Source organism: Molothrus ater, chromosome 15, assembly GCF_012460135.2.
Source record: "Molothrus ater isolate BHLD 08-10-18 breed brown headed cowbird chromosome 15, BPBGC_Mater_1.1, whole genome shotgun sequence".
NCBI classification, from domain to species: domain Eukaryota; kingdom Metazoa; phylum Chordata; class Aves; order Passeriformes; family Icteridae; genus Molothrus; species Molothrus ater.
In genome coordinates this window covers 10,802,247-10,815,722 of record NC_050492.2, presented here as the reverse complement: position 1 = coordinate 10,815,722, position 13,476 = coordinate 10,802,247, and the positions used below count along the sequence as shown (strand labels likewise).

The following is a 13,476-nucleotide window of genomic DNA, read 5'->3' as shown; positions in this document are numbered from 1 at the left end:
ATGAGCGCGGGCAGCGGCAGCGGCGCCGCCGGCGCGGCGGGCACCGCCACCTCCGCGCTGTGCCTGCTGCTCTCGCTCACCGCCGTGGCCGTGTGCCTGCTGCTGGGCGCCAAGACGGCCGAGCTGCAGGGCCGGCTGGCCGCGCTGGAGGAGCGGGGCGCCGCCGGCCACGGGCCGCTGCTGGACGCGCTGCAGCCCCGCGTGGAGCAGCTGTTCCGCGAGGTGAGTGAGAGGCGGGGAGCGAGAGGCGGCTCCGCGGGCGGGCGCGCAGGACCGGCCGCTCCGCGCCGGGGCGACAGGGTCGGGGAAGGCGCTCCGGCCCCGCTCCGCCGCGGGGTTCGCTCCGTGTGTCACCGGCTTCTCATCCTCTGTGAGAAAACTTACTCCCTTCTACCAAACTTTCCACTTTTTGCTGCCGTTCCCATGAATCAGGCGTAGGGCGAGGCGTGGCAGATCCCACCTTGATTAGCCCCAGGTGAAGGGCTGGCTATCGAAGGTTATAGGACATGAGACTTTCCCCCTTATTATATTCACTGACACAGGTAACCCGAGTACTTTAACTATTTGTCTTGGGATTTAATGGACCATAATTTCCTTGTTAGAAATGATGAACATGATCCCCGCTATCTGGACTCTCTGTCACAGACTATTGTGGTCTGGCAGTGCAGAACTGATTTATGGTAGGCAGAGGAGACCCGCCACTTGTTACTTCACTTTCAGTCCTGGGGTTTTCTGAAATTATTCAATAAATATTTCTGTGCTGAACAATTCCGCCCACTTGGAGAACTATTATCCACACTGATGCCCTTCTCGGTGCCTAACTGAACCAAATCTCTGGGAGAAGTTACACTTTATCCCAGGGTTATCTTTTTCCCGATTCTGGTGTTTAGGTTTGGGGCTTTTTACGGGCAAGGGAGACGTGAAGGGCTCCATCACTCATAGGAAATGCTTGAAGATTCCGCCGTTGGTTTGCTGGATTTGTATAAACAGTAGTTCATAAAGTTCAGCAAGATTCAACACGGCTTGTGGGGCTGCTGAAGGGCACCCCTGAGTGATCCGTTCTGACATCTGGGGAAGGTTTTACACTGGGATTTTATTAATGGCCTGACTGCGGTGCAAAACAAGAGTTAAAATCATGACAGCCATGAAGCCTCAATCATGCAAAAATGTGTTTGTATGTGGAGCTCTGTGAAAGCTCTGGGGCAGTGAGCAGGGATGGAGGCAGTGCTGGGGGCATGGGGAGACAGTTCCTCATGCTGTGTGTTGCTGTTGGAGCTAGGGTGAGGGTATTGCTGGCACCACCACGGTGTGTCCTTTTGCCTGGAAACTTGGTTGCGTTGATGTGCCTCGATAAAAGTGAAATGTTAAAATATTTTTGTGAAAACCCTGAATACCAGAGCAGGGGGGGTGCCTGTGAGGCGTAGTCACAGCCTTTAGTTAATGTCTGTTCTCCAGGCAGGAATTAGCCTGCCGGTTGTGGCAGTGGTTCTGTTCCAATTACCCCAATAAATGTGCTTAGCAATGGGAATGGTTTCTGTGGCACTGCCTAAGATCATGTGCAACCTCTTGCTGAGATTTAGTTAAGTGTGGAAAGCTTGTTTTGTACTGGGAATGCTCAGATGGAGTTTGTACAGGGGAAAATAAAGCAAAACCACATAATTGGGTTTCTAATGGAAGAGTGAGCTTGTTGAAACATTAAGTATGACTGAACTCTTGTCAATGCTAAAGCAAGTTTTGAATCAAGCAACAAATTTGATGCATCCATAGTAGTAATTGCACTATCTATTAATGGTCATTTTAAATGGACCTCTTAATTTATGGTAAAGTTTCAGAAAGTGTTTCTTGCCCAAACTCTGTTACATAAGACCGCTCACTTGTCAAGCAACTGCTGCCCTTTCTGTGCTTGAGAGTTTCTGGAGAGTGAGAGAGTATTTCCATCGTTATGAACATCAACTGATGCCTGGGGTCAGGTTTTTTGTTAAATTCTGTGTTGGTCCTCCTTTGAAGTTTACCACAGTACTTCAGAAGTGAAACCAAAGCTCCATACGCTCTCTGTGCATGACCCAGCATCCTTTGTTCTCTGCCACGACCCAAAAAGCTTTACTCCATGTACCAATGGAGGGGTTTGCTGGCATAATTTATGGCAGAGCTGTGTATAGAGAGCAGCAAATACAACACCAACACACTGGCTCTGTTTCTTTTAGTGCTATTTAAATGTTTGGCAAGTAAAAGAAGATAGGAAATAATATAGGAAGGGTAAGTGTGTAGTTAAGGTAATGAAAGCCAATTTGGACAACAAGGATTTAGTTTCTGGCTCTGTGACAGACATCCATGTAACTCTGGAGAAATTGCTGATTTGGCTGTGGCAGGACCTTGCCCTCCCCTTGGCTTGTCCCGTTAGTGGGATGTGCTGCAGGCTCCTTCTTTGATGCCCTCTGAAACATTGCCAACAGCATAGTCCAGACGTGGCAGCATCTCCACTTGCTCTGTGTCAAAAGCCCCAGCTCCAAGTGTGTAGTTTTCACACTGGAGGGAAAATATTAACAGGAGGATTATGGAAACATCCAGTCGTTGTAAACAAAGCCGGACTATTTTGTTCACAAAGGATTTATTGTCCGCAGTGTCCAGATTAATCAGTTTCATGACAACAACAATTCAATGGGAGAACAGAGGACTCGCTCCAGGATTCAGATCTCCTCTGCTGCTGCCAGTGATGCCTGCGGAACCAAAAATGTGGGAGAGCTTGTTTTCATTTCCTCGAGCATCTTCATCATCCAAATTGCTTTAAAATTAAACAGATAGAACTTGAGCAACTCTGTAACATTTAGACTGCAGGTGGCTGTCAGAAAAATCTCCTTAGATGGGTTTTTTTTGCCACATTTTCTGAAGAAAAGTGCTTTGCAGAAGGCAGCTGGATCGTTCTGGTATTTATACTTCCCTTAGGACAACTTCTCTGTCAGGTGCTATGAAACCGTGTTAATGCTTTCAGGACCTCTTAGTGTCACATCCAAGCAGATAGAGGAAGCATAGGATTTCAACAACAGATAAAACTATTTAATCCTCAGAATAAAAAGAAAATAACCTAATTCACAGGTAGCTTAATTCCTGAATAGTCCACAGTGTTCAAATATTTGAAAAAGGACTGGGCCATCAGTTGTACAATATCAAGTCTTAACACCATAAACTGAATAAGTACTTTGAATTTTCTGTCTTTGAAATGTAGGGACTCCAGTTATCAGATTATTGATTTATCTTTTGGCAAGTACTTTAGGTAGGACAGGGCATTCCTGGAGGACTGAGAGAGTGAAGATTGTGGGTGAAGATGAGCTGTTCCCACCCTTGCTGGGCTGTCCCAGGCAGGGAGTGTGCCTGAGCTAATGTAATGTACCTGTCATCAGGCTCATTAACTTGGGCTTGGCAGTGGGCTAAATGCAGGCACGAACAGTCTGGCTGGCTTAGGAAGCAGCCAGAGTGTGCACACATCTGCCTGCAATATGCCACGTAGACACTGCTCCAGTTTCATGAATTTTTATGTGTTTGAGTTACCCCATTGATGAGTTTTTCACTTTGGGGATGGAAACACTGGGCTTTGGGTAGGCCTGAAGGTGGGTGAGCACTCCAGTCTTGATTGTCCTTTACCTCATCCCTCTGCTAAAGAAACCTCAAAAACTCCACAGAGCACGAATTTTAAGTCCAAAATCAACCAAATCAGGTCACACGTGAACATAGGACTGGTAGGGAGCTCAGGATGAATCCTCCCAATGGAGCTTTGCTCAAGGGACTTTGGGATGTGCAGGAGGAGTGTCTGCCTGCTCCCTGTGGGGGCTGTAGGCCGCCCCTTGCTCAGGAACATTTGATATTTCCGTGCTATTGTGGCATGGGACATTAAAGCATTCCCCCTCCCGGGATGGTTTGGGCTGTTGGCATGCATGCACAGTGTTTGGCTGTAATGTCCTCTCTAAAGTGCTCTTTTCATCCCCTCCAAACAGAAGCTGGGCGAGGGACTGGCGAAGCTGCGGACGGCGCGGGAGGCGCCCCCAGACTGCGTGTGCCCCCCAGGTAGGTGCCAGGTACAGCCCAGCCCGGGCCACCCACCCTCTGAGCTCCTCTCTCCTGTTTTACACGCTCCTTCCCATGGAGGGAAATGTGTTAGGAAGGGTTTTTCCCCAGCTGAAGCGCTCCAGCGTCTCCCAGTGCCTTGCTTTGGCCTGCTTACACATCAAGGAGTTTGAGGTTTGGACAAAAGCGACGTTTGGCTATAAGAATAAAAGAGGGAAGAACTTGACTGGGTTGTGAGCCCTGGGTGTTGGGCCAAAACAATTTAGAAGTAGTAACAAAATCACTGGGGCTTAATGCAAGTGTGATAATTAAAAGCTGCAGCCTCTCTGCCTTTTCGGAGGGCAGGATTTCTTTTGCTGTAGGAAAGCTGTCACCGATTGTTTAAATTTCCTCCCAGAGTTTAATGAACTTCTAAAACCGTCAAAACTTCCTGTTCTGCTGTGGAAGTGCATGCTCCTTGGAAACAATAAACAGCTTAGATTAGTTTGTAAAGGAACCTCATTTACAGAAATGTTCTCTGAAGTGCTCTGCTGTCACACTGAAGGGTGCGAGTGGCTTTGGGTTGGGGCACTTCGAGCCTTTATTTTCTTTTTTCACAAAAGCAGTGAAAGATGGGTGAAAGATGTGCAATGCTTTGATGCGGGAGAATTCACAGGCATGTTGCAAGGACTCGCAAGCAGCAGAGTTCCATTCTAGTTTTAAAGAAAATAAATAAACACTAAATGCTACATGGAGATGGCAGAATAGGCAAAGGGGCAGGGTCGATTTTCCCTGCCACCCTGGATACAAGTCCTACCAACAGACACAGTGTTAGTCCATATTCGCAGGACAAAAAAAAAAGGGTTTTTTTCCCTTGTAAGATTATGTTTAATCTCAGAAACATTTCACTAATGATGCTCTTAAATGTACTCGCTGCTTTTCTGGTGGAAGGCTCCCTGTGTGCCTCACTGCCTGGTAACAAAACCCACCAGCTGAGAAACAAATCCTGCTTATTTTCAGCTCTTTGCAAAGTGGTCAAATCAGGTTTCTCTCTTGTGGTGCACAGACCCAACAAGTCCACCAACCTCATGGGACTCTGTGGCTGCGTCTTTCTGTGGTCTGGACAAACAGGGCACTGCTGGTGTGCTTAAGTGGTCAAGAGGCTTTTCCTTTGCTCTTCGGAAAGCAATTGGGATTGAAGAGGCTCCTTTTGTCCAGGAAAGTCCCAGTTCTGTTCCGGGTCACTGAGCTGCTGGTTGCTGTGTTTGGGAGATGGGGGAAGAGAGGAAGGGGAAGGTTTTCCCACGTGCTGCTGAAATGCTCGTTACAGTCATTAGGAACGAAACAAAGCAATTTGTGAGCCGAGGGATGGAGAGGTGATTTCCTGGTGGGTAGGAAATGTCCCATCGGTGGCTGCTCCTGGCCACCACTGCGGGGAGCTGACTGGGGATGTGCTGCTGGACTGTCCTGAAGCCGTTTGGCTGGTTTTGAGCAAATCAAAGACATCTTTAGCTGTGTTTCATTATTTTCCTCTTTCTCCTGAAAAAGGCTGAATTGCCTTCTGCTCTGTAGTTAAAGAGCTCGGTCTGGAAACACCTGAGAGCTTGTGGCTCTCACTGGCATTCACTGCTGAGCTACACCAGGCTGCAAACCAACAGCTAAGCTTCAGTTTGCCTCTGCACTGAAAAAGCACCCCCGGGTGAAAGGAAAATTTCCTTGTGGAGGGGATGGGGAGATGCTGCCAGCCCCATTCCTGCTTCCCATGGGCAGCTGGTGGGTATCTTGAACACCTGGGCTGGGTGGCTTTCCTCTGCCAATAACCCTGCTAGGCTTAAGAATTCCTCATTACGGCTGGATTTAAAGCCAGCCGGGGAGAGGGAGCGGCGGGAGGATGCTCTGATTGCCATGCAGGCACCACAGAGCCACCGTGGGCAGCGCAGGCAGCAAACACAGACTCAGAGCTGGCCGTGCTAGCTGGGCTTGCTTTAAACAAGCCCTGATTTTTCCTAGAAATGAGTCAATTTGGGGTTTGTTTGGACTTGAGGGGGTGGCGGTTGTTTTTAGGGCGCTGCTTTGATATAATTGACTCGCTACACATTCAAAGCAGTTTTGGAACAAGATGACAACGACCCACTTAAAAGTTAAATGGGGGTCAAGTTATTCTAACTACAGCGAAATCCTAAATCACTGCTTGTAAAACCAAGACAAAAGACAAACAGCGTTCCCTCCTAGAAGAACCCCCGACCCAAAGGGACCCGTTTTGTGCTTTGTGCTCCTATTGAAGATCCCCTATTTGGCTGTAGGGCACAGCTGGTTTGGCTTTTAGGATGGGACCCTGGGGCTTTCCGCGGCTGCGGGGGCCGCTGGCCGGCAGAGGGGGCCCGGGGCTGTTTCACCAGGGCCACGGAGAGATCGCGATCGTCAAAAGAAATCATAGAAAGACTCTTTAAAAATCATCCAGTCCAACTGCCCTGCAGTGAACAGGGACATCTCCAGCTAGATCAGGTTTCTTGGAGCCCTATCCAGCCTGACCTTGGAAGTAATAACAATTTGGGGAAAAAAAAAGATAATTAAAAGAATATATTTTTTAAAGGTTTAAAAAAAATTTCTGTCTCCAATGCTGAGCATGCTGTAAAAGGTTGCCTCTGCAGTTGCTCTGAGCATCTGGGCACTGCTTTGAGTTGACTTGTTTTGCATTATTCATTCAAGCAAGGCGATGCGGGGGAGGATGACAACAACTTTGTGTCACTTTGAGCCCTTTGTGGTCTGGGCATTTTTGTGGCTGAGGGAGAGGAGAGCAGCCTTGAGGGCGTTGAGGCAGCTGGACTGAGTGTGGGTCAGGCTCGGGAACGCTGTGACAGGCTGGTGACCCCACTCTGGGGCCAGACATGGCCTTTGAGTCCCCTCAGCTATTCGGGACGGGGTGGCAGCGGTTGGAAGCTGCAGGCACCGGGCAGGGCCAGGACAGGCTGTCCCCATATGTTGTCCTGCAGGGAAAGAGCAGCTTAATACTTGTGTTATTGTCATTCCCTAAGCCAGGCCTGTAATGCTTTGCAGAGAGGCCCCTCATCCCCTTGTGTTCAGCCTCTTTCTCTGGTGGGATCCTCACAAAGCCTTTGCTGCAGGATGAAACACAGCAGGTGCAGGAGCACTGGTGTAGATGGCATTTGGGACAGCCTGCTGATGAGCACTGGGAGGTGGGTTGAAGGCAAGACTGAAACCTCACACTGGTAAACAATTTGTTTATCAGTTGTGTGGGCTCTGGCTGCTTTCTCACATATATGTTTTTTAAGGATTATTTTTATTTTTCCCACCTTGTAATTTTAACAGTCCTTTAAAACATCAGGTGCCAAAGACTCTTGTTAAAGGTGGTATTTGCTGTGCCAAAAGTCTTCAAGCTCTGTGAGAACAGGTCCCTCGAGAGCTCAGGGTGCTGGATGAACCATGCTAAAGCCTGAGAGCAAATGTCTCCTTAAATTCAGTAAAAAAACCTTAAACCAGCCCCAGCCCACAGAGCATGCCTTGCCCAGCAGCTGGTCCTTGCTGAATTGTGGATTGAGAGTGTGAAGAGCTCCAGCTCTGCTGGCTGTTCTTGCACTGTGTATTTCTAGGTATGCATTGTGTTTCCATGTGCCTTTTTATTTAACAGTACCTCTGGAGCCTGAACTCCCAATCTCCTGGCTGTTGGATGATGCATATCCCTGTTTTCATCTCGAGTTCCCGCTGGGACAGTGTCGCATGCATTTGAACGTATGGATTTATTACAAAGCAGCGTTAAATGTCTAGTGTAGTAATCTGATGTTCCAGCTAATATGTGACAAATATTTCCCAATAATGGCTTGGCAGCAGCAGGAGTGCAGTGGTGCTGCAGCCGGCAGGACGGCGGATTGCTCCATTTCTCTGCAATTCAAACCATCTGTACTGGGGGAGCCGAGCATTTCAAGCCCTCTCCACCTCTGCAGACTCAGCAGCTCCACAGGCTCTCTTGCTTAGATTGTTTATAGAATTTATTTTTTTTATTATTATTAATTTTTAAATATTTATTCTAAATTTATACCCAGGGATCAGCGTTCTCCAGCTTGTCCTGGGAGGCTTGTGTGGCACTTTTTGTGATTTCCAGTAACTTGAAATATCTGCCTGATTTTTGTAAATGTTACCTTGAAGTGTCACTCACTATCAGCCTTCTCCCCGTGTTGTCTCCCCAGGTAATTAGCACAACAGAATTTCCCTAATTGCTGCAGATCAAGGGGGAGAGGGCTCTTCTGGCTTTGTAGTCCTGACAAATGGCAGATGTTTTCCAGGAGGCCAAATGGGATGCACCCAGCTCTGCTAATTCTGGCTCTTTGTTTTGTTCTCTCCATGATAGCAGCTCTGTTATTGCATCTTCAGGATCTGGGCCTGTTGTGCCACATTTCTGAGTCCTTCAGGGTAGTTTAACAGACACTGAAAAATATCAAATATAAGCAAGTATCAATTTTTTTTTTCTTAAATTAGCAGTGGTCTCTGCTTTTCTGAGTTGCTTTGCTTCTACTGACCTTAAACCTTTGAGGTATTCCTTACACTTACCTCAAGATACCCTTTTCTGTTTACTGAAGCCATGAAAACTCAGTATTTTTCTGTAATTTCTATGATACAGAGTGAGACAAAGAGCTTTACAAAATATTCAAGTTTTGAAATGTCTTCTGAATCCCCCTTTGCCTCGGTTTTCTGTACCCTACCAGTCTCTTCACTTCAGCAGGGTTTGCTTTCTCCATCTGCCTTTGCCCACAGGAGGCTGGGACGTTGGAATTATGGATTAGTGTAAACAGGACTTTTTTGTACTAAACTTAAAAATGCAATCAGAATTCTCTCCTGCACAGAAAAGGCTGTGCCAGGATTTTAAAAAATGAGCCAGAAGCCAAGTGTTAAAGCATCTAAATAACAAAGAACAACTGGCTGGGAAGGACTGCTGGCAAATGGTGTCATTTAAATGCAGGCAATTTCTGTTTCACGTGTTTTCAAATCTTACTCCTTCAAAAATCCAATCTGCAGACCTTAGCAACTTTTGGGAAAATGCTCTTTGAGCATAGAAATGACTGCTGGCTACCTTCCATCAGCTCCTTCCTGGCGACCATTCCCCAGTCCCTTTTGGGTATTTGTGGAAGGCCCCAGGGACATCTGGAGCTGTGTCTGCACACCACATGTGCAGGAGCTGCCAGCTCCTTCTCCCAGGAGCTACCTGGGGATGGGCACTGGCCCCTTCCATCATCTCACTGCTGGAGAGCAGCTGCCACAGAGTGATGGGTCCCCACCTCGTCCTTGGGACCTCCAAGCTTTGGCTTCAGGGCTGATGAAACCTTTGGGTCAGGGGTTGTTTTCTTGAGTGGTTGCAATAGATGGAAATAAATTGAGGAGAGAGAGTTCTGCTTGGTTTGGCATCTCCTCCCAGCCATGTGGGTGCCAGCCAGCAACAGGGAAAGGAGCCCAAAGTCCCCCTGGCAAGAGAAATGACTCTCTGGTGGTCCTGTGGGTGGCTGTGTGCTCTGAGGGGGTTGCTGGAGTGGTGACAGCAGCCAGGTGTGTCATGGGAGAGTCAGGGGGGCTCTCTCTCAATTTTGGCACTGCTCCACAGCCCTGATGAGGAGCTCATGGTGGTGGGAGCAGGAGGTGACAGCCAGGTGTGCAGCAAAGGGGAGGTTTGACTCTGGGAATTCGGGGACTGCTCTCAAACTGACCCAGCAAAGGGGAGGTTTGACTCTGGGAATTCGGGGACTGCTCTCAAACTGACCCAGCAAAGGGGAGGTTTGACTCTGGGAATTCGGGGACTGCTCTCAAACTGACCCAGCAAAGGGGAGGTTTGACTCTGGGAATTTGGGGACTGCTCTCAAACTGACCCAGCAAAGGGGAGGTTTGACTCTGGGAATTCGGGGACTGCTCTCAAACTGAGTTCCCCCCATGTGCTGGTGTGTGAGGGAGGGCACGTCCTCTGTCCCACAGCCACCCAAACAGCACCAGCCCACATCAGCTGCTGTGGCAGCCAGCAGTGACATTTAACGTCCTGCTGAGGTGACTGTAAATGCTGCATGTGGCCAGGGCTCTCTGAGGCAGGAAATAGCACAGGACCAGGGTTATTCCCAGAGCTGCCGGCGCCTCTGACACACAGGCAGAGCACGAGCTAGAGGCAGTCTGGCCTCAAAACCACTGTGGCAGGGAAAGGGGCTGGAGGCATCTTCAGGGAGGCTGAGGCAGGATTTCTCCTGGTGGTGTTTGCTGCAGCCCCAGCATTTGAACACCAAGGCCTGCAGCAGCAGCCCCCAGCAACATTTGCCTTTAGACCACTTCAGCAAAAAATAATTAAAACTGGTGACATCAATAGGAGAAGGCTTTGAAAATTTATTTTTTCTAAGTCTGCCAAAGTTATTTTGAGTGTAATGAAAACTACAAAAATAAACCTGATGACCATGTCCTCCACAAGAGACTCTGTGTAACTTTATCTTTGTCTCGACATATGAAGTCATTTACCCAGGCACAGATATTTTTTGCTGCCAACCCCTTCAGTGCTGCCTTTCCAGAGAGAGACTCTGGAGCAGGTTGGTTCATTGCTCATGGACTGACTCACCTGGGAAGTTCCTGTTAGTTTCAAGTTGTTTTCCTCCTCTTTCTTGTTCAAATGATGGATCAATGTCATGCAAGTGAGCAGTGACTGGGCTGTGCAGAGATGATTATTGAAAATAGTCTGTGCTGGCAGGGTACCTGCTGTACCTCCATCCCTCTCATCAATCAGAAGTGCTGTCATCTCCTGCCCACCCTGGGTGTGACAGGGTGGGAATGTGTCTCACCCCAGCTTTAGGGTGAATTTTTCAGTCATGTGGTGTTGATAGAGGCAGGTTTTAGCACAGAAATCTTTTGGGACAGTGAGCTACCAGTGGTGTACTCCTGAAGCAAGAGCCAATTTATTTCTCTGGTAGAAGAAGCTCCAGACTGACATTTCATGACTTGTATTGTCATTCCATGACAAATACTCTGCACAGAAATCACCATCACCTGTGCCTGTGGGTAAGTAGGTGACAGCAACCAAAACCAAACTCCAGCAGAGGGGCTCTATGAAAGTTTTTATTCTGCTCTTGCTGCACTGGGTGAGTGCCACATCATTCACCAACAGGTACCATTAATTACCCTTCCCTCTGGCCAGCCCAGACAAAGGCTGGACAAATAGCCCCATCTGCCTCACCAGCTTCTTCCTTGGCTTCCCACTTGAGAAGTCCTAGACTTTCTATAAAACTGGTGTCTCCTGATTTCCATGACCAGAAACACCTCTCTTCCCTGATGCTGTTGGTTTGCTCCTGTTTTGTTGCTCCCAGACATTTGTGTGGCTTTGTGGGCTGCTGGGGCAGTAGGTGTGGTGCCCTTTAAAGGATCCAAATATAACTCCATTACTCCTGACACTCCAATAAAGGCTGGAACAGCAAAGGGCTGAGTGGTGCTCAGCTGCCAGCTGGGGTCAAAACATGAACAAATCTATCGGTAGCTTTTTTTGGGGTTATTTTACAGACTTCTGGGTTAGACAGTCCCTTTCAGCACTTGTTAAATAGAGTTTTCTTAAAGGAGAGTGTTGTGAGCTCCAGCCCCTGAGCAGTGCTGTCTTTGCATTGCAAATGTGCTCATGCTTTGACCACCACACTGTCATGGGAGGGAGGAAGGTGAACTGGAGAGTGATACCCATAGCTGGCTGCAGCTGGGAGTCCTAACAGGATTTTAAGCAATTATGTTGCAACAGTTGCTCGCTGAGGAGTGTGGCTTGCCTGGATTACAGAGGCCAGGGTGTGAATCCAAACACCAGCCACAAGCGTGGATCACTTACCCTTCCACTGCCACCCAAACAACACAAGCCAAGCACTGATCACACCAGCTGTGAGCACACTTAAGACTCCAGGTGTTATTTCAGACAGAAAACAGAGAGAGATCAGGAAACTTTTGTCTGTTATTGTTTTTATCTCTATTGCAGTAGCTGTCCAGATCAGCAGTAAAATTACTTATCAAGTCTGATACACAGAGCACCTGGACTTTGCTCCAGGGGAAGGTGCTGTGACACCAGCAGGTTTGTCCCCACATGTGCTAAGGGAGAGGCAGTTCTGACACTGTGATGACATAGTCCTGCACCTCATTTTTCATGAAGCCAAGCTGGCTGTAGAAAATCACTGAACAGCTACTTTAAAAGCAGGCAGAGTGAAGAATTCGGCCACAGGTTTGTCCATGGTTGTGACGAGTCTGGAAACAGCATTGCTGCACAGGGTGTGCCTGGCTCACCCCTTGGCCTAGGGGTGCTGGGTGGGGTGGCAGGGATGCACCTGGTGGCTGTACCTGGCTGGAGGTGGTGCTGGAACCATGGGATGCACTCAGGGTACCCCAGTGTGAATGACAGGTCCTCGTGGTGACACACTGCAAGGAGAAGCAGCTTGAGGAGACAGATCCAGTTGCTGATTTTTTTTGCGTTGCACCTGCCCTACCATGATAAACTAGACTGTGAAAAGGCTGGATTTCTTTCTGCTTTTCTAAATCAGACCCAGGAGGCAGCAATTGTCGTCACTTCCCAGCATGAGCCCAGGGTAATCCCACCCAGCATCCAGCCTGGGGGAGCAATGGTCCCTGCAGGCTGAGCCTGCCCAGCCAGCATGGACTGGTGGGTATGGCCACTTGGGTTAATGCAGCTTTACAGGACACACTCACGTGGTTAATGATCTAATTAAGCCTCCACCTGCTCTTTGTTGTCACCATCAGTCAGTTTTATCATGTGGCAGAAGAGGCACTGGTGCCAGGATGCCCCAAACACGTGGCTTTGGCAGCCTGTGCAGCACAATGTGCTTCTTGGGTTTCATCCCTGCAGCAGATGGAGAGAGCTCGTGGCCTTGTGTAGGAGTGAGGCACAGAGCTGCTGGAAATGCAGGAATGGCAGATCCCCAATGCCCCCCAGCTTGTGCTTGTTTGTTTTTTAAAATGTGACCATGTGGGGCAAGAAGGAGAAAAAGCTGCACGTGCTGGAGGAATTGAGTGTAGCCAGAGGACTGACAGAAAATGGCTATGGAGAGCCCATCACTGCCTTGAATGCTGATTTGGTGGCAGGAATTCACTTTTTTTTCTACAAATTTGAGCTGGGGATGTGTTTGTGAAGGACCTCCCATTCATCTTGTACACCATACAGAGTCTTGGTTGGGGTAGGGATGTGGGGCAGTGCTGGTTGCAGTTGAAGCTGTTGTTCATGTTTCTGGCTCACTTTCAAATTGGGGCCATTTATGTAATTACATATTGAAGGCATTAAAAGAACTTGGCTTCTGCTGAATGGGGGCTGCCCTTGATGGTTTATTTTTTCCCAATGATTGCAATCATGGCACGACATGAAGGCCAAGAAAAGCCAGTCTTTACCTGAGGCTGGTTGTGTGACACAAGTTACTTTTTAACCCA

General features: G+C 48.4%; 1 protein-coding gene across 1 annotated transcript in view; it reads left to right on the top strand.

Annotated features, from left to right (window-relative positions):
• Positions 1 to 13,476, top strand: part of COL23A1 (collagen type XXIII alpha 1 chain) — a 174,757-nt gene continuing 161,281 nt past the window's right edge. The window contains 2 exon segments of the mRNA XM_054516396.1: positions 1 to 222; positions 3,990 to 4,059. Of these exon segments, the coding sequence (XP_054372371.1) occupies positions 1 to 222; positions 3,990 to 4,059 (292 nt within the window).